The sequence below is a fragment of the Anser anser genome (assembly GCF_964211835.1).
Source record: "Anser anser genome assembly, chromosome: 1".
Taxonomy (NCBI): domain Eukaryota; kingdom Metazoa; phylum Chordata; class Aves; order Anseriformes; family Anatidae; genus Anser; species Anser anser.
Window position 1 is genome coordinate 48066232 of NC_139720.1, and position 25292 is coordinate 48091523.

The 25292-nt window shown below is 40.5% G+C and overlaps 1 protein-coding gene across 2 annotated transcripts in view; it reads left to right on the forward strand.

Moving 5' to 3' along the window:
* The window catches only part of FGD6 (FYVE, RhoGEF and PH domain containing 6), an 80432-nt gene that overhangs the window by 4544 nt on the left and 50596 nt on the right, over positions 1–25292 (forward strand). Inside the window, exons 2-4 of one of the 2 annotated variants that reach the window (XM_083806963.1) lie at positions 49–108; positions 4090–6532; positions 22462–22603. In XM_083806963.1, the coding sequence (XP_083663089.1) occupies positions 84–108; positions 4090–6532; positions 22462–22603 (2610 nt within the window). In that variant the 5' untranslated portion in view covers positions 49–83. The remainder of the gene's footprint in view (positions 1–48; positions 109–4089; positions 6533–22461; positions 22604–25292) is intronic. The other variant, XM_083806964.1, reaches the window with a different exon arrangement.

Below are 25292 nucleotides of genomic sequence, written 5' to 3' on the forward strand. Positions count from 1 at the left end.
CATCATCCTTTTTTTTTCCTTTTTTTTTTTTTTTTTTTGTCCCTCCAGCACTGGACATAGTGTTGGCTGTTTACTGATAAGCAATGGATTTCCTGTTGGTGATGGCAGGTTTGTTACTCACTTTATTTATGGATTTCTTCCTTTCCCTAGTCAAGCAAGCCAGAGGATATCTCTGCCCGCTTCCGTGACTCCTAAACATTTAATCCCTTTATTCAAGTATAACTTTGTGTTTTGTAAAAAAGCATTTGGTTTTCTTACCGGTAGCCCTTGATGCTAGCCTGGATGCAGGGATCCTCTGAGCAATGGGGTAAGATTGGAGGGAAGTAGGGGGGAAGTGATAGTGATTCTCTGTTCTCTCAGTAACTAACACAAGCTGGCAAATCCAATGTTCAGCCCAGAATTTCCTCTGAAATTACTACACATCTCAGAAAGTGAGTTTAGCTTGACTGTAAGCACTGGTGACTCCACAACAACCCTAGGCAAGGTGTTGCTGTAGTTAATTATCCTTGGGCCTAACGATAACTGTCAACTCTTCTTTCTAGTTTGGCTGTGGGGTCTCTGCGTGTCTTTGTTTCCTGATTAAAAAGCCATCTATAATCATAAAACTCTCACGTGTGCATGCGTATATATGCTATCACCATCTCACTTCTTAAATTCTTGGCTAAATTAAGCAGGTTGAGCTTTCCTGGGTCTTGATGTATGGTTTTTATACTTTAGATACTTCTTATAGTTATTTCTTGAATTCATCCCAAGTTCTCCTGTAAGACTGCCAGAAGTGACACAGCATGCCACTAGCAGTCTGGCAGGTGCTGCATACACAAATATTTTCAATGCCTGTAATTTTTTTATATTTATCTCCTTGTAATCTGGAGGATTATTTACCACCCTAGCTGCAGACCTGCATGTAGCTCATACAAAATAGTTATCGACAATGATTTATTTCCAAATTCTCTTCAGTTTCAGCTCTCTTGATTATAACCAACAGCCTCTGTTCTTAGGTGAACAGTTTTATTTGGCACCAGGAAAAACCCTGTCATCCAAATAAGTCACCTCACTGGGCTTTTCTTGTATAGCGTTTCCTTGATTATGTTTATTGCTTTTCACCAAAAAGGCTTGTTTCCACTTGTCACTTTAACAAAAAGTCATTCTCTCATGACTTCTAGTCATTCTTTACACCTTTGTATATAAGTAGTTGCCTCCTACTTAGTTTTCTTTCTTTTAAGGATGGTAAAAATGTCCCTTTTAAAGCACTGCACTATGTCAAAATGGTTTGGATTCCCATACTGTGAATTTAATTAGTTGATAATCAACAGAACTTCAATTTCCAATTTCTAATCTAATACACTTTTACCCTCACCTAGCTGCTGTTATTTTTTTGTTTGTTTGTTTAGGAGTTCATCACTTGTATTTTTCAGAAACTTGAATATGTTCTGTTGAGGAAAATTATTGGTGTGCATTCCCTTCCCGGATTCTTTACTTTCTCGTCATAAATGTACTTTGAAAGGGCTTCTCATTCAGCTGTCTCCTGCAGATCCGTTTTGGTATTGAGACTGTCACGTGCCTGTTAATACATTGACCCCCTATCCATTTTAGATGCAACTGGCAATCATGTTAAAGCAGATAGTGGGGTCTTTGTTACACCATGCAATTTGTCTGTCTCTTCTGCCTGTTCCAATGGCTTTTAACATTGAAGTCATTTGAAAAATTCTAGTAGGCTTCAGAAATGTTACTAAATCACACTTTTTATCAGGAGTTAATTTTACTGGCTCTATTCATTATCCAGGTTTCCAATATTGGCATATAAACAACTGGTTTGTTTTCTTTGCATCCATTTACATCTTAATGTTTTAGTTTTGAATCTCATGGTCGGATAATAGTAGTACACCGTACCTTCTTGGTGTCTTCCCTAATGTATGCTATTTGAAAGCCCTGCAGGCTATTGCTATCTGAAATTAGGCAGTTCACGACAGAGGAAGAATCTTCTGAGGTTGGCAGACTTTGGCTTACGGAGTGGGACAACTAATCCATGGGTTATCACTTACCTCGCCAGTGTTTAATCTCCTGTATCTTCTGCAATCTGCTTCTCTCATTTGGGGATCAGGAAGGCTTCCCAGGCAGACTGCCTCTCTTCTGTTTTCAGGGAGCTTTAACAACTTGATAAATATTACTGAGCATGGCGCAGGACTACCACTGTGCTGTGTTCTGTGACAAACGGGTCATCCTGTCCGGTCATCTCTTTTTACTGCAGAAAGCAGGGTCCTCTGTTGCCATCACTTCATTCCCCACCCGAACGGGCAGTTGCGTTGTCTGAAAGCAGCGTACAAAAAGTTTGTCTTCTGCCATTCGGGAACAGTGGTTGCCCATCCAAAGGGTTAATTTTTTCCCCTGGCAAGCTACTGACTTGCAGTTCAGTGTATGGGAAATCCCTGTTTTTGGAGAGGAAATCCAAGGTGGTACATCCTTTGCAGTAACTGACAGTTGGGTCACTGTTGGCCGTCATCTTTGCCTACATAGAGCCACACCTTTCAAAAGAAATTGTGCGCTCCCGCTTGCAAAAAGTCTCAAAAATTGTCTCTGCCATCACGTTTACCTCTTTGCTAATAGACGTGCAGCAAGGGCAGCTGTTATAAGCCTAAGCAGAATCAGTCTGGATACCATTTAATGATTCATGTCCTAGAAAAACATCGTTTTCCTGTTTCTATAGTGGAGACATTGTTTCTGGCTGTCTGCTTAGAGCAGTGGCTTAGTGTTTGGGAAATGCTTGCATCTGAATGCATCTGCCTTTTTTTTTTTTTTTTTAAACTATCTAGACAAGACAAACAGAAAACAGAAAAAAATCCCCAGGACTGAAACTTTATTCTTATGTTTCTAGGCTAGGAATTTGGATAGAGTCGCACATCTATAATAATAACTCACCATGCCCAAAGTTGAAAGGAGTATTTAATCAATGGCTTAACCAATCCCTTTGTGTGTGTTACATCAATTATCATATTTTCTTGACATTTTTATATAACACATTTATGACTTCCTGAAAGTATATAAAAATATTGTTCAAAACACAGCAAATAAATACAGAGGTAGTACATTTAAAAAAATAGAATGAGAAACTTGTTTGTTAAGTCAGTCTTCATATGTCAAAATCCCTCTGAGCACATAGAAATTATTATCCAGGATATGCACTGGTCATAAATTATCTGCTGCAACATGAAAATGCTTCAGGCATATCTTGGAAAAAAAAAAAAAAAAGAGTGGGATCAGAGCACAATAGTCTCCACGTTCCTCTTGTGCTCCTTTTCCTGCCCTCTACTCTCTCTGGGCTTCGTCATCCACTGCAGTCAAGTGGGTCATAAGTCATAGCAGTGGTGGCTGTTTCTAGGTCACAGTAGCATGCTGGGAAGAGTAATTTTATAAGATGCACAGAAATAACGTTTTACTCATACAGCAAGTCAGGAAAACACTGACTTGCTGCAAATTGTTGCACTAATTTCACACCACAGGCTCATTTCACTTCACGGGTGGTGTTGACATATGCTAGTTTTACAGTTGGTACGGCAATCCATCTAAATATCTAAATATTGTTTGAAAAGAAGAGGAAGAGAAAAGGGATTTTTAGGTTACACGTTTCCAAAGGGAAGGGACTGAACTGTCCTGGCAGTTACTCTGGCTCTTCATGGCTTATTATACACTAGACGCTTAACAAATTTGCAACAGTTTTAAAAGGTATTACTATAGTTCAAACTTCAAAATCAGGCTAATCTGTCCTGCTTTCATTAGCATCATACTTTGGTATCTGAGCGGGGACATGCATTCTCATAAAGTTAAACTTATTTTCAACAAACGCGATACTCTTGAAGACTTCTCCCATCACCCCTTGATTGTGCCTGTTAAAAAGAAGAAAAGCAACTAGTAAAAAAAAGGCAACATTAGGGAAAGGAGGCATGCTTTTAGGAGAAAAATACATATATATACACACCAGTGTCCTGCAGAGCACGTGATTTAAATGTTACAAGACTTAATAATGCTGTGATGCAGGTGAAGTTGTTCTGTGGGCTGATGGTGACTAACGTCTTTGTTTTCCATCCTTCCTAGAAATTAAGAAGCCACCTGTGGCCCCCAAACCAAAATTTGTGGTAGGACACAAGGCGACACCTCCACCTGTTGCACCGAAGCCTGATGTTGTACTTTCTGGTGTTATTCAAGCAGCAAAGAAAACTAAGCCAGCGATTGCACCAAAACCGAAGGTTCTCAAGAGCTCGTCTATTCCAGAAGTTAAGCCTCCATCCTCTACAAGGAAAAGTACCAAAAGCTTTGAGGAACACAGAGGAGATTCTTCACAAACACTAGACCACTTGAACTATAAAAATGAAGCCTCGGAAGGGAATACAGATAACACAGCATATATTCTACCGGTATCGTCTTGCAAATTTGGATGCCTTCATAAGCTTGGAAATGGGGAGAACACTTGTAAAACTCAGATCATTCTTGAGCACTTTGAAAACTTAGAGAACATCAAAGTAGGTGAAAAAACTGTGCTAGCTCTGGGGGATAGTCCCAATGAAAAATTGGCAAATAGAAATCAGGTAGTTCTGAAAGCCAGCATCTTGGAAGAGAAGCTTAAAGATGTTCTAACTCACGGTGTATTCCCCAACAGCAGTCCTGTGAGGCACAGGTGTGCAGACAAACTTGACAAAAGGGATGGCAACAGCTCCAGGGATGATGTTAAAATAGAGTTCACGGAACTTGTACAGTCTTCACCTTCTTCTGAGGTAGCTAATGGGAGGCAACAAAATATTAACATTAAGCGCACTGTTGAAGAGTTTCAGATGTCTGAAACTTGTCCTAGTTTGACTGAAAACCATCACAGTTGCTCCTGCCCATTGGACCAGGAAAACCTGGAAAATGAACATTTAAGTAGCAATAGTATGTTTTCAGGTGAAATGGGTATGAAAATAGACACTGATAAAGCTTCCTCTGAAACATGTTCAGTCCTGTGCTCAAAAACGCTCCCTATCCCTAAGCCAAGAAAGCCACGTGCTGCATGTCTAGTTCGGCAGGATGGCATAGACGCCATAGGAGAAGGAACAAAGGAACCGTCTAATTCAGAGAATGATCCCGTTGGGTCTGGTGAACAAAGCCTTAAAAAGCCAGCAAAAATTAATGTCCTTGGTCAGAGTGTTTGCTATAACAATGATACAGAAGTGCTTCATCCTGAAAAATCTGAGATAACTCAAAGCATTGCAGAGAAAATGCATCCAGTGAAGGAACCTGCCGATACTGAAGAGTCAACATTGCAAAGTCTTTTGCCTCAGTTATCTCACAAAACTTCTGATTTGGTGGAAAATGTTGAGTGTTCTTTAGATACAGACCATGACTTAGGTAACTCCATGGATAAGATGAAAGATGATGCTAATATGCTAGATGCAGTGGACAAAAGGACTAATTTTATCAGGTGTGATACTTTGTCTATGAGTTTGCCAAAGCAAATCAAACTAACTGGCAGTCAGCACTCACCTACTTCTAATAGCCTTCATGTTTCCCTACAAAAAGTGGAAGATAAAGAACCGAAAATAAAGGATGAAAGTTCTCCAAAAGTCATTCCTAAGAAACCACAGCGGCACAGCCTACCGGCTGCAGGACTGCTGAAAAAAGCTGCATCGGCAGAGCTTGTGGAGAAAAGTTCTTATGCCTCCAGTGAAGACAAATCGAAAAGCCTTTTGGAAGGATCTCACTTCACACACACTCCAGTCAAGGAGCAAGGTGCATTGTCGTCCTGTGACATACCTAAACGATCCTCTGAGAAACCTGTCTGGAAGTTACCTCATCCTATTCTTCCGTTTTCAGGAAATTCTGAGTCATTAAAAACTGCTGGTGTTGTTCCCAGCTTCAACCACTTGACGGTTGTGACAAAGCCTAGAGCCAAATCTCTCTCTTCTGTGGACATGGAAAGGACAGACAAGCCTTGCAAAGACCCGCAGAAGAAAAATAGTTTGAAAAAGTTTCTCAACATGAAGCTGTCAGTTTGCTTAATGAAAAGTGACTTCCAAAAATTTCTGTCCAAAGGCAGCCAGTCAATGGATAGCTCTGTTGCTAACCTTTCCACTGGAGAAGGATGTGGGAGTGGTAACAACCGGCATATGGCATCTGCAGGCAGTGAAAGGAAAGCTAAGTCTGCCAAGGCACATTCCATAGAAATAAGTAGTCCAGCAACGCAGAAGAAGAGGCAGAGAAACAGAAGCCAGCCTGAGATGCGAAATGCCCAAAGGCTGGAGTCTTTAGATGGGCATGCACTGTCGGGAGAGATTTTGTCCCAAATGCATTTGAATTCTGTAACCAGCAGTTGTGCTCCAGAATATGAGAACGTGCGTCACTATGAGGAAATACCGGAGTATGAGAACTTGCCTTTTGCTATGGGTGCTGGTAAAAATCTGTGTTTGGAATGGCAGAATTCCAGCAGTGTGGAAGACCAGAGCCCTGGCTTGTATGAGGTGGAGGAGACTTTTCAAGCTGCAAGCAGGCGTGTGAGACATGGCAGGTAAAATGAAGAGAAAAGGGAGGTTAAACATCTCACTTGCAGCTCTGGTGGTTGTAAACATGTTTGGGGGATGAGCTGAGAGGCTGTACCCCTTTCATTAAATGTCAGCAGAACGGTCATTAGTGTATATCTCTGCATTTGCTTTTGAAGTTCTGAAACTGCACTTGGTCAAGAGAGTCAAGAGGAAAAATAAGCTATTTATTCCTCATTCATGATCAAAATGTGGGAATTGCATGCGTGTGCTTTACCAGTTTTAATTAAAGCAATTAGATACAGTCATGTTTTTGTATTCCAGAATACTTAAATAAGGAGGAATGAACCTTACCTCAATGTCAGGATCAACTTGAGAAAATGTCCATAGAGCGCAGAGTCGCTAGGTTTGCAGGAGAAATAAATATATTTTTAGATCAGCTGACGCAGCTGGAAAAAGCAGACAGGCTTTTGGGTATGCAAGTTCTTCATCGGGTCTTGAAAGTTTTTCTGGTGTAAGATAAGATATTACTTCTCCCTGAATACACTGAGTCTTCTGTGTCTTCCTGTGCCCAGAGATGCAACAAAATTAGTGGAAGTGCATGAGTTCTGTGTGACCCATACAAAACATTTCTGAAAGACAGGGTTTTGTGACACAGTAGGTGAAAGGAAGCACTTGCTGCAGGGCAGGGAGCAAACGGCTGTTATGTTGTCCAGGGAGGTGGTGGAGGTAGATAGATAGTTTCATCAGATTCAAAAAGGAATTGCCCCGATTCACAGATATGTCCAAAACAGATGCTAAATGGAATAGGCAGGTGCAGACCTCGTAACATCTGTGGTGCTGTGATTGTGGATGCTGGCAGGAGGAATGGGCCACAGGGAGGGGCAGGCTAATATGTTCTCCTGAAATAGCGTTTCCTACTGTGTCTGTCAGAGTATGGTAATGGGTGAAGCATTGTTTTGACCCAACTTGGTATTATTTAACTAATTAAATTCAGCAAATCAGTTGGTCTTGCAGATCCTTAAGCGTTGTCTCAAACCAGCATTAAGGATTTAAACAAAATACCCAACTTGTGTATTTCATAGTCCCCAGCAAGCTTCTTTACACTCTTGAGAGTATTTCCATATTGATGAGAACAAATGAGATAGAAATCCTCCATAAAAAAAAAAAAAAAAGTTACATGTGATTGTAAGCTAAGCTTCATTTTGGATGCGTAAGCAGCAAATGCATGCTCCAAAGAGCCTTTTTATTCTCTAGGGGAGCGTGTTCTCTTATAGAGGAGGAGAGATATTTTAAGTGGCATCCTTCATTAGTAATTGTTTATAGAGTTGATATTCTCAACTTTGGACTGTTTGACGGAAAGCATGAAACTTTATTGTGGGAAGTAGGATCTCTAGTTATGGGCTTGGTATTGGTATATTTGCTCATATGCTTGTTGAGTATTTTTCTTGTTTACAGTAGGGTGCTTCTTGTTTTCATCGTGGAATTCTTTAAGTGCCATAAATTCCAGACTGAGTGTATGCTTTTTATATAAACCTAATTTTGGGGTATCTTTTGGGGCTGTTGACTCCATTCTTTTGGTGTTTCCTTGCTTTGGTTTACTGAAGAAGTTTGAGTCCAAACTTAAAGAAGGATATATTTTATGTATGTTTGATTATTTTGGGTTTGTGTTGTGGTTGTGAATCAGGGGAGTGTTTCTCTTTGTTTTGGGAAGAGGAACGTTTTGCTGAATAAAGCACAGTAGGCATGAGACTGCAGTGGCTGCTTAGTTTTCTCACCTGGCTGAGTGTATGAGATTTATGGTTATTCCCTCTCCACGGCATCCCTCCTCAGTACCGACAGTGAGTTAAGGGTTTAAGTGATTCTTGCACCCTGGCACATCTATACCTGTAGTGCTCCCTAAGCTGGGTGTCCTTGACAGAACTGGGTTTGTGTTGTGTTTTTCTTTAAAAAGCACACATAGAAAAACATAACCAGAACACTTCATCTCAGTGTTTATTTCAAACCACTATAGAGTCACAGTCAGAAACTACCGTAGGAAATTATTTACGCATGAAGTTACTTCAGTAGATCTCAGGGAACAAAGAAATCCCAAGGAGAAAAAGGAGACACACGGGGGGCAGTGGTCTCCTGAGACAGACCAGCTGGGGCTGGAGGAGCAGGTGCAAGGGCTGGTTTTGGCTCTGCCTGGAAGGTGCCAGGATCCTAGCCCAGCCGAAGCCAAGCAGGCAGCTTCTCTGGTTTTCCCATCCGTTGTTTTCCTAGCTCCTTTTGTAGCCTCTTTATCAATGCCATCTTCCCTTTTCTGCATAGCTCTTTAAGAAACTTCTATCGTTCCCGGTGCCAAGTGGTATTATAAAACTGGTTAGAGAAACAGTGCCATGTTATTGTAATAATTACTGCTAGCATTTTCCCCAACCTGTCAGAACATGTGCTTACCTCTTTTTCATAGATCACGGTACATAAAACTTCTGTGAGGCACTGCTAATGGGTGTCAAAGCAGGTTTTCTTATGATAAAAGCCAGCGTACAAGTGAGATTTTTCTTCTGAGAAGTTCGTAGACTGATTGCCTACACTTCTAGTCATAATAAAAGCATATATGCAGTATATTAATCCTGAACACAAGGTTTGCCGTTACTAGAAGAGCTCAGTAGCATCTCCCCAACGTTACATTTCTTTGTAGAGGAAGATGTAAAATCTCCGTAAGGTATCCAGTGCTCCAGTGGCTACTGAGAAGCTTTCCCTGATCCTATCTGGTAAAACCAGTAGGCTTTAATGGAGAATGTTAATAGCTTCTGATGTGCTTAGCCTAAATTTGTAAGTTTTATTAAATTCAGATAATTTTTATTTGCTTTGGCCTTCCCACAGGAATTTAAATCTAGAATGGCAGGCCTGGATAATTAATGGTGTGGGTACCAGTTGTCACTAACCACTTGATTTTTGAGTTATTTGATGTCAGCTTCCCTTCTGCTGATGTGGGGCTTGGCTTTAGAAGGAGGGGACTGAGTGTCCTGGTGTGGGCTGTGAACCACAGAGCAGGGACAGAGCCTGACAGTGGGAGCCTGGTGGCTCTTCTTGATTATCAGCACATCAGCTGAATATGCTGAATAAAGACGGTGATGACAGAACCTTGATAGCAGATAATCCGTGTTTTGTTTCCACTGTAGAAAAAAAGTCTCTTAAACGGTCTTTAAGGATTGTTTATTTTGCCCTAGTCTACCTGTTTGACTACCAAATTAAAATGGATAATGAAAGTGCATGCATTGTTATGAGGAATCTGCAAACAAAGGGAGTGAAGAGAAGATGCTGTGGGATAAAAAAATGTACAGCTAAATGTAAAATAAATTTTAAATATCACTAGCTACTTGCAGGTAATAACAAGAAAAACAGCTTTTTTTGAGGGTGTTACTTTTGAGAAACTTACAGTCCAGGCCTGAAATCTGAGGAGAAAAGTCAGTGCTGCTGGTACCAACACAGCAATTGCTTTTAATATTATCAGAAACCAGCACATCGAAATGTTTATATTTTGAAGTAACATGATTTTTAAAACCTACCAGTAAAAGAGAATTATTTATACACGTTATCCTTCTATTCCTAATAACTTTTTTTTTGAAGAAGAAGATGACAAGATCTTCATTATAACCAAAAGTAAACTTGAGTGTACATATGTCTGGAGGAAAAGCAAAAATTATTTGGAACATATGTCATGCTGCAGAAAACAGTAACTTAAACTTCTCTGGATCTCATGGACTTCCTTTTTGCATTTTTTTTTTTATTGTTTGAGGCAAGAGAATTGTTCTTCAGGTTCAGGGAATCTGTCCCTCCACCCTTCAGGAATAGCATACTGTATTTACCAGCTACTTTTGTTGCTGTACCTTCAAAGTTTTGCAAGTGTACATGATTACTAATTGATTTGGATGAAATTTATAGCTGTGTCATCGTCATTGTATTTCCTGCTAGGATTTTCCTTTTGAAAGGGTTGGAGAAGGGGGAGTGCCATGTGACAGCAATGCTTTGAGATCTTAATGTTGCTTTCATTATAGACTACTTCCTATTTTCCCCGATCTGTGCAGATTTAGTTTAGTCCATTGATTTTCCAGAAATGAACACCTCAGTGCAAAATGTAAGTTTAGTTATCAGGACTAAATTCTGATTCAGTGACTGAGTCCTCAAGAGGTCAATTGTGTCTTCATGACAGCCTTCCTGGAATAGTGAATTTAGTACTGAAATATGTGTGATTAAGCACTTGGCTTTGATAGGTATTCCTCTTTGATGTACTGAACTTCATTAGGGTTGAGGCATGCTTCTTACGAGCAGTGTTAACCAGATAAATGTGGTACTGTTTAGTCATTGGCTATGTTAGTGATTTTTTTTTTCTTTCTTTGGGGGTAAGGGATTTTTTTTGGGGGGGCAGGTGGGGTGGGGTGGGGTGGGGTGGTGAGGACAACTTCAAGGTTCCTGTTCAGAAACTTTTTAAGAGAAATATTAAATTGACAAAATACTGCAGTGTCCAAATAACATTTTAAAACATTTTTCGAACACACTAAGATTTGAATGCTTGAAATACATTTTAGGTATTGAAGGCATTATGTTTGTATTTCTGTGTTTAAAGAAAACTATGGTAACATTGGTAAAAATATCAGTGTTCAGACCCGAAGACTTTAGGAAGGATTTGGGTGTATCTAGATGCTGGGACCTTCTCCCTGTGGCTGTACTCCACTCTGGGAGCATCTTCTCTTTCCAGAGGGTCAGCTCAAATCACTGTCTATGTGCCTGGAAATACTTTATTTTGTATTGTTGAGTTAATTATTTTATAATGCTAGGGTAGTGCAATGAAACTGCATGAAAGACTTGCAGTGAATTTTTTGCTTAAGAAAACATATGTGGTATGTTGTCTTTTTCTTTCTTTTCTTGCAGGAATCTTTATGCAAGTCTTTGTCTTCGTGGCCTGATTTTCCAATAGCAGGAGGAATTTTCCCTAGTATTGGGGTGGTTTTCAGTCACACGGGTTTGTAATTTAGGCTGCTATACAACCTGAAATAAATTCATATATTATAAGAAGAAGATACATACTCTAGGACAATAAATGAATCTTGTAACAGTCTGGGAGAAGTATACCAAGCTTTTATCTTTTTTCTTTTTAACCAGAAAAAAATAGGAACTTTTTTGCTTTATTTATTTATTTGTTTGTTTGTTTTGACACATGCTCATGCAAATGTGTTTGAAATGTGCTGGTTTCATTTGTTTTGACATTGGAAAAGATTCTGTGGTCCAGTGCTTTCTTGTCACCTCCAAGGGAGAGAAATTAATTGGAAAACTGCATATTTCCAAAACCAAGTCCATCATTCTCGTATACAGTCCAGTTTTGAAAATGTTAGAAAAGTGTTATGAAATGAAAACAATTGTGAAGATCTCCAAAGTTGTCATGAAATAGAGTTTTTGTCTTCTGAGTGGCTTTGATTTATCTTTCATCTTCTTTCGAAGGGCTCTTGGTCGATAGAAAGAAGTGTTGAAGCAAGTTGACCTAGATAAGGTGCATGGCATTTTTTTTCCCGGAATTAGAAAAGCAGTAGTAAAAGATTTCTAATGTATCAAAGTTTATAAGTGCTACTTAAAAATAGATGTGGTTGAAGTTCCTGACATTCTCATTTTGCAAAGTCCAGCTGGGGCTGGGTGTGTTTGCGTGTATGAGGGGAGAAAGCTGGTGGTGGCAGCTGAGACAAGGCTGGCCTGGTGGGGGACAATTGCTGGTTGCTGGGCGAATCCCTCTGCTGCTTCCAGAAAGGCTTCGCGTGGTTCCTTGTGTCACTGTTTTGTACGGTCTAGCAAGTTACGGTGTGTTAAGCTCAGAGCACCCGCCATCCGTATGCGTTAAAAGAGCCATTTTGAGCGTAAATGCATTATCTGTTATGAAGTAAATGATAAACTGCATTATCGTTCATTTCCCATCAAAGCGGTGCGCGCTGCAGAAGGCAAAAATGTCATAGCTGTGCTGTTCCCATCGATCCCCGGTACAATACAAGGATGTCCTCGGCCTTCCTCCCGGTGACGGTGACGTTGTGCCAGGCGAGGCAGCGCAGTGAGGTGTCAGGAGGAGGCCGGGGCCCCGCAGGGCGCGCAGCCGCCTCCTTCGGCCTGCGCCCTCTCCCTATGGGTACATTTTCACAATCTCTAAGGGTTTCTTCTTTTGTTCCACGTTTGCTTTTTCCTGATTTCAGCATTCTTTCTACATATTTCCTGTTCCTCCAGAAGAGGGAAGCCAACTCGGCGTGTTTGTCACCTAATGCTGGCCTTGCTCCCCGCCTCCAGCTTGGGCCTCCCTGTCCCCACTTGCCGTTGACGCTACACGCTGCAGGTTCCTGATGCGTAACTTAAGAGAGTATCTCAGATGGGAATTGATGAAAGACCCATTTATGTGCTCAACAACAGCCTTTTCCTGTGGGTTATTTTCAGCATTGGCTCAGGAAATGTGTTTGTGAAGCTCCTTAGTACTCTGTTTTGTGTGGTGATATTTTAACTGCAGCAAGGACTAATTTAACTGTACATGTAAAACAGTAGGGGGTTTTGGCATAAAATAAGTGTTGGGAAAGAAAAGAGTCATAATATTAACTTCAGTTTTTATTTAAATGCCAACAGTGATATTATTATGCATCATTTACCCCACATTCATATTTGTTTCAATGAAAGTAGTTTTAATGAGTAGACTTACAGAACTGTATGCAGCTACGTTGTCTCAGTGCCCTAGACATTGAGGTTAAGGACTTTAGGTTAAGGAATGCAGGTTTGTTTTTAGATACTAGAATCTAAGAAGTTTCTTTTAAAAACTTAAAGTTTACACAAGTTTAAATTTTCCTTGAGATGATTATCTTTGTGCTTATGTGAAACTGTTTCACCCAATCAAGCAGAAGTGGACAAAAAAAAACCAACTCCTGTTTATGTGGGTAAACAAAAGGAATTTTATCAAAACCACCAATTCAATAACTACAACCTGAGCCAATGGCTTGGTGATTTCAACTGCACTGAATTCAGTTGATATATATCTATATTTCTACTGGCGTTCCTGGGGGTCAGATGTTCTGCATTGATTTTGAGATGAGCTGAAAAGTTCAGCAAAAGCGTCTAAATCCCATTCTTCGTCTAATTGATGCAAAATACCAGAGGAAGAGAGCACAAGTCCAGTCTTGAGAACTGCTCGATTACTCTTTGCAGTGAGCATGTGCTGCTTTCAACCAAGCTACTTCATCCACTGTTTTTCAGCAGACTGGCCAGGAAGCTCTGCCAGCTAACGTGCATGCAGACAGCCGTGTGTTTAAGAGTTAAGTCACTCTGTGTTTATTTTAGCTCTAAGTCACTAGCTTTTGAGTACTCTGATATTTAGCTTTCTTTCGTCATCTTCTAAGTATCTGACACATAAAAATTGCAGTGCGATGGGCTGTGCGTTATTTTTAAATTGCACAAGCAATGTTTTGAAGAAAACCATTACAGCCCTGATCTCAGGGATAAAGTCACCAAAAATTAATAAAAATAATGATCAGTCAATACATAAGGTTTTAGGCCCTTCCATTGACTTTGGTCTTAGTGGATGAAAAGTAGTTATACACTGGAATTTCACGGTAGTCCTGGCAAGGTAAAGTCAATTTTGCTTGAAATGGGTATTAATAGGAATTTTTGTTCTCACTTTGTTGAAGTTCCCCCTTTCCTAATTGCTAATGCATGGTTTGAGATTTTGTCATATAGTTTTCTAGAATTCTCTTCTGGTCTTGCTGTCCTTTCCCAGTAAACACTTCTCACTGGGGGGAGTGAAGAGTTAGAGTAGCAGGTCCTGATTGTAAATGAACACTGTTTGTTCGTGGTCCTTCTCCGTATTGTTTGTTAGCACTTCCATGCCAGTTTTTCCAAAGGTTTTGGCCATGAACATTCTGGATGTGCAGCTCTCCCTATGAAATAGGGCTGGAAACCAGCATTAATGATCAGGGAAGGCAAAAAGCTGTAAACTCTGCAAAGACTTTATACTTTTACCTACTTCTGAAGGTGTGAAATCCCTCACATTTTTGGGTGGCGTTGAGAAGAACTGGTAGAGTCCTTCCCCTTTGCAAGTTTCAAGGCAAGGGTTTAAATCCATGCAATTTGCTGCCGTGTTTCACTTTGCAGTACTAATGCAGAAGGCCAGCCCATGGCATCAGCTTGGATTCTGGCTTGTTAAACCCACATGAAGTCCTCTGGTGTGCAGCAGTAGCTCTGGCAGAGGCAGGGCAATGGGGCCGTGTGCTCTGCTCTTCGTGCCCATGCCATGGCGCTGGGCAGCTGAATCGATGTGCTTGCTGTACACCACCTGCGGCGTGGCAGAGGTTGCTTCAGTAAACATATTGACGTGATAAATAAATTGGGTCAGAGAACAGTTTTCTCTGAGACTTTTAGAACTGAGACCTCTTTTTTTATTATTATTATTTATTTTTTTTAAATAAGGCTTTTCTGTGGTGAGTGTGGAAGCATCTGAAGCATGCATGTGTGTTTATGCTGAACTTTCCAGGGAGCGGGGGAATTGTCAACAAACGGTCCAGCAGAGCAGAAACTGAGACAGGCTGCAGTGCCTGCGGGAGGCTGCCTGCGGCAGGAGCCGGTCTGGCAGCTGCTGACATCGGTGCTGGATGTGGCAGTGGCCTCCGAGCCACGCTTTTAAAGTTGTGCACTAATGTGCGTGCACAGTGAGCGGTAGAGAGCATAGCGTGCCTGAAGTAGGGTAGCTGAAGAATGGGTTGAATGGATCGGTTTTGTTTTTTTTTTAAAAAAAAAAAGTACAGAACTGTAACTGTGAAACACATAACAAATGCCTTGCTTATTTTTACTTAAAATGAAAATCAAATTATTTTTTTCATATTGTTGAGGAGAGCAATAATGACTGTCTTGACTTGAGGATAACAAACACAAAAATAAACACTTCAGGCTGCAAATGCTGGGATTGCCTGGTTCCAGCAAGTCAGGTGCTGCAGTTTGCCACGTGCCCAACCAAGTGCAGAACTGCTGGTGTCACAAGCTGAATGCAGTGCCAGCTGTCAGCAGGGCCTCTGAGAGCCCCTAGCCCAGAAAATCCAGGTGTGAGCAGGGGCAAATCCAAAGGTAAAGACCAGGACAAAGAGGGCGGTGCCTTGCATAAAACATTTTCCGTTTGAGTTGCTCAGCTGGAATCAGGTGGTTTCTGTTTGCTGGCTGTGCTAACTGAGGAGTGTTTATGTTGGTAATTCTATCCTTAAAGTTCCCTAACCAGCCTGGAGAGAATATCCCAGAGGAATTATAAGTGATGCAAATAATCATAAATTCATTGGTCTAGTTTGCCTGATATTTGTTTTGTGGTGCCTTTTTTTTTTTTTTTAATATATGTCTGATTTTTTTTCCCTCAGCGATGTCAACTATGGAAGGACAGCTCACAAAAATAACTAATGGATCTTAGAGGCACGGTCTGTTCAGTGGTCGTAAAAATAAAATAAATGAAAGAGAGATCAAGATTAGCTGTCTGTCACATTCCCTAGCATCGGACCCATGAAAACTCCCAGTCTGTTGTCTTTTTTTTTTCTTGCTCTTAGTCCCAGTAACACCGAGAGCTTATTGATATCATTGTGTTGTCCTTGTGGCAGAACTTTAAAGCCTTAAAAGCATAACTTTAAAGCTGCCTTGTAAAATGCTGTTTGAGAGGACATCTTGCCAAGTGGCTCTCACTGTAGAGAAGCACCGTTTTTGGCAGAGAAGGTGAAGCCCCGGTAGCTTGTCTGCAATAAGGCACCCAATGCCCAGCGCTGGCAGCCAAGCTGGCACCGCCAGAGCTGCAGCAAGACCCATGAATGTTTCTGACACTGCCCTCCGCACTGGAGAGGAAGGTTGTAGTCTCAGCTTGAGCTCTTCCAGCCGTGCACCTGTCATTAAACCCAAGATGTGACTGATGCTGTAGGAATAACTAAGAGAAGTAAGCCAACTGGTCCATGCTGCGTTTCATCCTCATATGCGGGTTGCTGGTCCGGTGTGTCTGAATGAGATATGGAAAGCAGGGAGATGTGAAGAGGACGATATGGGAGGGAAGTTCAGTAACAGCTAAAATGGTCAATAGTTGCTGGCATCAGAGAACCTGAAGTTTGAATAATGAGGTTATGATGGATTAGGGTCCAGAAAAGGAAATATAGGCTAATGTTGTCTTCTTCAAGATGGTTGTGGAGCTGAGGTATTGAAACAAAATGTAATGTGTCCAAAAAGCACATTAATTGATGCCTTTATTAATCTTGAGATGATCACTAATGCCTTCATAGATTTCCTTAAGACTTCCACAGGAGCTCATTAGTGATCTTGGCTAGTATTCATTATTATCTTTATGTTTTGCCAAGTATGCTTGCTTTCTACAGCTGATTTCCTTTTTTCAAAACAAAAAACAAAACACACCTGCAGCAAATAAATGTGAAAGACATTGAAGTATATTAAATAAAAAGTATCAAATTAAAACAAAAGGAAACTCACTAAACAAAATGCAGCAATTTTTAATTAAGCAATAATTTCCCTTCTGCTTTGGCATTCCGAGAGCGTCTTCTGCCGTCCTAAGTGCCCAGATCATATAATTGCTTCTTAAACTGTCAGAAGTGTACACCAAGGATCCAGTGAGGGGTCAGTCAGCGAGGCATGCTGCCATACCTACAGCTATTACAAGTATGAAGTGTTATGAAAAAATGTAACAGCCTTATCAGCTCTCTCCTCCGCAGGTCCACAGACAGTCAATATGCTTTTAGGTCATTAGAACAAACAAACAAACCACACTGCTGAACATTCCTTATTTGTTGAAATCGATTGCGTGGGCTGGAGGTATTTAAACTAGAAGTAGATAAAGAGCAATACGTGAGATGAAAACAACTGTGAAAGGCTTGTGAAATGGTATATCAGTAGAAAAAGGATTTGAGATGAAATATCCTACTAGCTATGATACTAAGCAATCATATCATATCATGATAGCTTATTTGCTCTCTTATGTTTTGATGTGTATTTTCTAGTTTAGTGTAAACTGAAGTTTGTGTAATTTTTGCCTGTATGTTGAAGGCTTCCTTAAAAATCAGATGAAACAACAACAAAGCAGGAAAAAAAAATACTGGGGAAAGAGACAGAAGTATAAATATGTGAGCCACTCCTGCAGAAAGCATGAGAGATAACTTTATGCTTTTAGCAGAGTGTTGTGTGCTAAGTTTGTTCATTCAGCATTCCTACATATTTGTGATTATTTACTAGAAATAGAGAAACCTCTTAAAATAAAGAAAATCCTAAGAAAATGTATATAAAGGAGCAGTGTGGATGAATCTATATGAAGAAATAATTTGGAGCTGTGGAAACTTGCTTTTATAGTTATGGTGATTCTGCATATGAAGTTAATTCCAAGGTACTGTTAACATACTTAATGTTGGGGACATTGCATGGCAAAGAATCTCTCTGAATCATCTCAGTTGAGCTTAAAATAACAATTGCTTTCTAAATGATTTGGGAACCAAGACTGAAATGTTTATTGTGACTTCAGGCTATAGTGTCCAATGCAGTGTCTAAATCAACAATGCCTGAAAGCAAAGCCTCAGGCTTGTTTGGGCATTCTATAGTAATACACATAAACAGAACAGCCATCAAGTTCTTCCAGCTAGAAAAATAAATCCTATCCTGATCAGCATAAAAAATGTGAATCTAGGGTTCCAGTCTGGCAGTTTAACCAATTTGCTGAAAAAAAAAATAATAAAAAATATGATGCTGGTGGTTCAGGTTTTGGAAGTTTTTTGCTTGTACAAGCCTCACTGAATACCTTAGTTTATAAAGCTGCAAACAGTGAAGTATTTTTTTACATGAAAGAAATACATGTGGAAATAAACATTTGCAGTTTTAAGTTACAGTATTTGAGCTAAGGTGTTTTGGTCATGTTTTGAATACAGTAAGGATTTTTGTGGTGCTCAGGATAGGATTTATTTTTCTGTCGGGAATAGCTTGATGGCAGTTCTTTATGTTATGAAAGTTTTATCTTGTTTGTCTGACTAGGACTGGCATGTTTAGTTTCATTAGTGTTCTGCTATTGCATTAGGAACATCCAGCACGATGTAAATGCTGCACCCCATAAACTGCTTCATTCCAAAGCAGATTGACACCCCTTTAGTTCTGTGTGTCGAAAAAGCCCCGCATCTATATTTAGGTAGGTTGCTCACATGGTATGACAGGGTATTCTTACTCAGTGGGCAGTAGGGTGAGCTGGCAGTGATGGTGTTTCACATGACTGATAATGCAGAAGTTTCTCTCAGCAGCGCAGTGGGTAGGACAAGGAATCGTGATGAAGAGGGAACAAGATAGAGGGAGGTATTTGTGGTATATTGTGCACTGTCAGAAGAGGTGCCAAAAAAAATAACCACTACTGCGTGCCTGTGGTATTTTGGAAAAGGAGAATTGATATGTGGGGAAAAAAAACCTTCTGTTTATTTTAAGATTTACTATTATTTCCAAACTCATTTAGAGGCTACGAGGAATTTCACTTAGTCTAGAGATAATTATAAGTGAACTATATATACATTTGTGATATAGATGGACTAAGAGGGAAAAGTACAGAGAGAGTGATCAGTATATACAAAACCGCTTTCTGTTTTGTCAGAAAAGCCGTGGTGTTTATGACGAAAGGTTGAGGCAAAAGGTGCGAGGAGAGTGACGTGTTCTCCCACGCGTGGCTGATAAAGGCCGGTCAGCGCAGGGACACTGTCACAGCCGCCTCTGAAGAGGAGTACAAACCCGCGGGTTTGCATCCCATCCCTGAACACGCGGCTTGTTTGGTTCTGGAAACTGGGCAGGTGTGATGTGACTTTTGATCATTAGCCATCTACTCATCCATCGTGGATCTGTTGTACGAAAAAGGAAAAGAAAACCAAAGACAAGCCCAGAACGCCCAAAAGCTAAACGCACCACGCGGAAGAACCTGAGGGATGCATTAGGCTGTGAGCTGAAGGAATACAGTATGAAGACGAGTAGCAGTTGCTCTGAGGTGCTTTGGCTGTGGGGGCAGATGCTGTAAGAAAGATTTGGTGGATCAGTTTCCTTTATGGGAATAGCACGTATAGCATGGGAATGTGCATACATACCATGAGTGCAAGAAAAGGAGCTCATTCCTTAAACATTAATGTAATTCACAGGAATAAAAAAATATACTGAACAGCTCTAATCTGCAGATACTTGCTAAACATCCTAAATCGATAGTAGTTAATTACTAAAAACTTCCATTTTTTCAACTAAATGTTTCTGGTAAATAAGCAGGTTAATCTTGCATTTAGAAAATTCTTCACTCAACACAGGCCAACTAATTTGTTCCTCATGCTTCAGTGCTGACTAGGTTATGTTTGTGCAAGCAGAATACAGCCTCACCTAGAAATATGCTTGTTTCTGACTTCAAAAAGAGCAGGTTTTCTACAAGTTCATGTGTTGGCACTTGTCTGGAAGCATTTAGATGGAAAATGGTAGCAAAATCTGAGAATATTCCTGTATCATGTGCTTAGGCAAAAGATCTATGATTTCACAAGTGTGAAAGTAATATTTTTGTGGTGCGAAGAGATCCTACTTAAAGTAAATTAAAGCACCAGTTAATACTAAGGATAGGAAAAAAGGCAAGAAGATGTCCGTTAACAAAGGTAAATATTAATGAATAGGAGACTAAAAAGTGAATTCTGATGTGGTTAGAGATAAAGCTCTTAATGCACTTTGCAATGGAAAAAGTCATTCCAGATCAGTATAGATTTAGTGCTTGATGTGAATGGTAAAACTATAAAAATAATTACATAGAAAAGAAAGAAACAGCAGTAATTAGTTCTTTAGATTCTCAACCTGCAAGCAAAGGGGTAGATCTACCCTGTGTAATGTCACAGATGAAATAAAGATGGCCGTCATCTATAAAATAAAAAGATAGGAGATGGCATCTGCTAAAATTAAACATTTTCAGGCCAACAGGTCGTTGGGCTGTGAATTAAATGGACTAGACGAGGAGTTTTCTGAATTGCTGAAGTTAACAAATAACTGTGGAAATATTAGAGCCCCGCTAGTGCAGCTGCAGGAGGGAAAGCCTCTTTTTCTGCTTTCCTGAAACTCGTGGAGCCTCTGCGGGAGCCGTCCCTGGCATCCTCAGTGCTCATCTGTTCTGCGTGAGGCTGATCGTCTCCAAACTGAAATACCTGGGTGTTTCCGTGCTCCCAGGGTGCCACAGCCTCATCTCAGTCTCTCGTCTGGACCCAGTGATGAGCCTGCAAGCTCTTCTCCCCCCCAACCCAATTCGGCTGTGGGAGACAATAAGTGCTTGGGTGTTTCCCTTGTCCTTCCTGTGTTGCTTTAACAGAACCAAGCTATTTTGGTCTTTTCTACGTCTTATGGCTGACCAAGGTCTGCCCACAGGCCAGCTTATCTTGTCTTCATCTCTAAATATCTTTCCGTTTGCGATCAGCATTTGTTTGCTGTTTTGTTTTTTCAGTCTCTGCCTTGAGCACTGAATAATCACACCTTGCCGTAGCTGCCAGAGCATCCTCACACAGTTGGTTTGGTATTCTTCATTTCAGCTATTCAAAAAAAGGTGACTGGCAGCTGCTTCCCATGGGATCCACACTGACATGTTTTCTTTCTGGTAGCTATCATGTTTGGAGGTGGTGGGTGTAAAGAATTGCCCTCCATCTCTGCTTGCTTGTGAGTCAAGGTTAGGAAAAATAAAAGATAAGTCCTAACCATCCCCTGTGTAGGGAGGCACAGGGCATCTGTGGAAAGAAATATGTAGCTGTGAGAGATATTAGCTGCACAAAACTAGGTGTTGGTCAGCACAGTAACATCTGTGCTGGCTACAACAGCTGTGGGGTAAGGGTTTCTGCATTTGCTTTTGGTTTTGTAGAACAGCTAATCACTTTTGTCTCATATTACAATAAGCTTGTGGCATCCTGGCATCTTTCTGTAGGCCTTGAGCACAGATTTTGTGAATTTAGACACTGCTTAAGTGTGATATGAAGTTATTAGATATTCTTAAGGATTAAAACTAGGAGCACAGGGATTTGCTATGTTTCTATATGACTTTATCAAAAGTTCAGGCTCTGCTTCCTCTAGTCATTTTGTTTTCTTCTTTAGCTTTCCCTAAACCACACCCCACCCCCATTTTATTTTCTAGAAATGCATTTCTTAGATCTGTTAAAGTTGTCAAGGCTAGTTAGAGAATGAAGGTCGTGTGCCTGTCTCATGCAATTTCTGTGCTGCAAATACAGCTGAAGCGAATGAAAAGAGACCTCTGTAATCTTTGCACAGCAGCAGAACACGGTTATATTTTCTGGCTGACAGCTACCTGGAAGGTGTCTGTCTCTGGGGGATAGGGGTTTTAAATCAAAAGATTCTGCTTTCTTGTTTTTAAGAAGTATTGGGCAGAACAGTTATAATATTGCCATCCCTGATGCGGTTGTTTAGCTAGCTTCAATAACATCGATAAATAGCCTTGTATATGCATCTAAAATTTCAGACGGAAAGCTCCAGTCTGAGCACTGCATCTGGAACAGGTCCTGTTGTTACGAGAGAGAGGGAAGCAAAAAAACCACGATGTTTCTTTATGTTTCTGGCACACAGTACAAATGTTATGCTATATGTGCGTGTAGCAATAGGGGAACAGAGTTATCATATTTGTTGTCAGGTAAACTCTGAAGGACAAGAATAACATAAATACTCCAAAGGTCCCAAGGCTTTTGGCTGCTGTCAGTGAGCGTTGTACAAGTACCAGCTTAGATAAAGCATTGCAGAGTTGTGGGTCCGCTGTAGAAAATCCTACTGCCGTCATCATGTTCAGATTACACACTACTGTTCTTGATGCTTCTGATACCAAGCACACCAGTTACTGTGGGGTAAAACAGAAAAATCTTTACTTAAAGTATGGTATGTTTATCGACTGTATATATTTTAATTTTAGGTCCTTAGAAGAGCACCATGATCATCCTGGCATGGTAATGGGAGATCTTCAGTCAGACGAAGAAGATATCGTGAACAGTTCCGATGAAGATGATGACACGAATTCTGATTCGAGCAAAGGGGAGCCTGATTCTCAAGATCAGGTATTTTTTACATCCTTATCTTTTGGAGCTATTCCTCCCTCCTGTGTGCGCTATTTAAAGAGACCCTGTTGGGATATTTTCAAATAAAAGGCATTGAGTCAATGTAACTTTATGTATTCCATACCTTCATTCTTATTGTTTAGTACATTTTTTCCAAAACTTTGACTTGTGAACATTATACTAATATTAATAGAGCAAGTTTAAAAATGTGCTATTAGAAAGTGCTGCTTGGCACATTTGTTCTTAGTCTTTCACTGAGTTGGTGAGCTGCAGACTTCCCTATCATGCTCGTTTAGTAGTTACACGCACAGATGTGTATTCAGAGATCTTCAGTTTTGAAACGGTCAGGCTTGAAAATAACTTGTTAATGAGGCTGTCTATTCCTCATGGATCCTAGAGTGCACAATGTGTCTGTCTCATGCCCATTTGATTTGTCAGCCTTGGTGAAACCCAAGGAAAGGGATCAGGTGAAGGTTGCAAGGTCTGAGGCGCTGCTTCTGGAAAATCTCTTGGAAGCTGTAGTTTTGCCTGGATAGTCCTGTTTCAGGGGGTTGGCCATGCAGTGTGGGCTGTGTTCCAGTAACCACGTTGTCTGTGCAAACGGCTTTCTTGCATTCACGTGGTCTGCTAACTAACATGTAAGTGGTCGCTGCATAACACTGCTTGGCACACAGGACATATATGACCAAACCAATTTTTAATTCTTCCTTTTCAATGGACTGAAAAACAGGAGTCTCCACCTGCTTTTCAGTATTTAGGTTCCTTAATTGACTCCTTTGGTGCTGAGGCCTGTCATTGTAAGGTTGCAGGACCACTTCTATGGCCCTTGGAGGGAGTGTGTGTCATGGTCAACTGTGTGAAGGTCAAGGTCTGCCTTTCTGTTAGCTTCTGTGAATGCCAGATAGGAACGATTTCCCCCTCTTTTAATCTTATTTCTTTCCTCTTCAGATGAGGAACAGGGGGACAGTGCTAACTATTTAAAATGAAAATCAGGGGTCCCATCCCTCTTCTCACAGAAAAAAACCACTTGCATCTCGAAGAAGGATGTTTTTTTTTAGTCCTGGGAGCCTTAACACCAGCATGCTCATAGAATATTGCCTCTCCTCAGTACCAGCTCTGGTGGCACTTACCTCCTTCCAAGTGGAGCTTTGTTTTCTTTGATGATAGACTTGGTTCCTTTCAAAAAAACAAGACAAAAAAAAAAAACCACCACCATGACCACCAACAAAAAAATACTGCAGTGAGACTTCTCAGTGCTGGAAGGGAAGATTAGATGGTGTTGTGTCAGGTCTGAATTTCACTTTACTAGATCTTCTGAGAGGAATAAATGTGGGGAGGGAAAAGCTTATGTCTGTGTTACTTAGCAGAATTGCATCTGTACAGAAGCTAGCTGACCTGTGTGCCCCTAAAAATGCCCTCAACCTTCTGTGACAGAAGTTTTGCAGGAAAAAAGTCCCTGTTAGGAGGGTTCTCAGACAGGTTTTGTGTGATGTGTGCTCGCCACCAAGTAATTCAGAGCTTGTTTTGAAGCATCTGCTTGTCAGCTTGCTCCAGCCAGCCTGTGGCACGTGCAGCCGGCAGCTGGGGATTAGCAGCGACCTGCTCTTGCTTAGAGCTTCCTCACGGCTCCTGCAGCTGTGGAAGGGAATGAAGCAATCAATGCATCGGTCCTCAGCTGGTTTTGTTTTTGTTTTTATTTTTCCCTACCACAAGCATCTGGCTGTTTTGATGCTTTTTGTCCATTAGTGGAGTCACAAGGCTTCTTTCCAAGAGAGCATCTGAGAGGGAGCCCAGTCCATATCCTTCACGTCTCCAATTTAGACTCTTTTAGGCCCGGAGGATCTTTTGGCTGAACAAATGCAAAGTGGCCTTTTCACTGCCATCTGGTACGTGAAAAGTCTTTCAAAGGGGGTTAAAAATGGACTGTGATGTTTCGTTTTGTAATTGTTTTGCATTAGCATCTTGTTCTCAAAATACTAATTTTCATCTGATTTGCAACTCTGAGATCCACCGTGATACCTTGCTTTGCATAATGGAAGCATTTGTGAGTTCAGTCTTGGAGTCAGTGTTATCAGCTGTGCTGTCTAAAAAGGCATCGAGGCCTGAGGATGGGTGTTACAACCTTGCCTGCATCTGATTGACCCTCACTGGGCGGATCTAAGTACTTTTTGGAAATTAGCTTAATTTTAGAAGTTAAATCCCAGCTCTGTGCATAGTTGTATATAAAATACATAATGTATTTTGAATGTGTGAAGTGCAACATTGAATTATTAAATTTAGAAAATAATTATTTTCTAAATTTAGTAATTTGGGACTGTCAATTGAATTAAAATTAAAATAATAATAATAATCTGAATTTATTGAATGTTACAATATAATTAAAACCAACCTATGAATCTCATCAATTCCACTGTTTGATTCCTAGCACTAGAGAATTGTTGATAGGTTGGGAGAAGAACTAAAACTGTAGATGAATTTTGCAGCATTAGTGCTCAAGATTCATATGTGCAATGGCACTGATACCTCATTTTCAAAATAAGCTGTTCAATGCCTATGCTTACTATATTCAATACAGTGTCCTCAGGGCTTCGATTGCATTTGTCTTCTTTATGATGTTTTATTCCTCTTCATCCATGCTTTTTCTTTGCAGCCCATTGAAATGGAAGCCTGAATATGTAATAGATGTAGT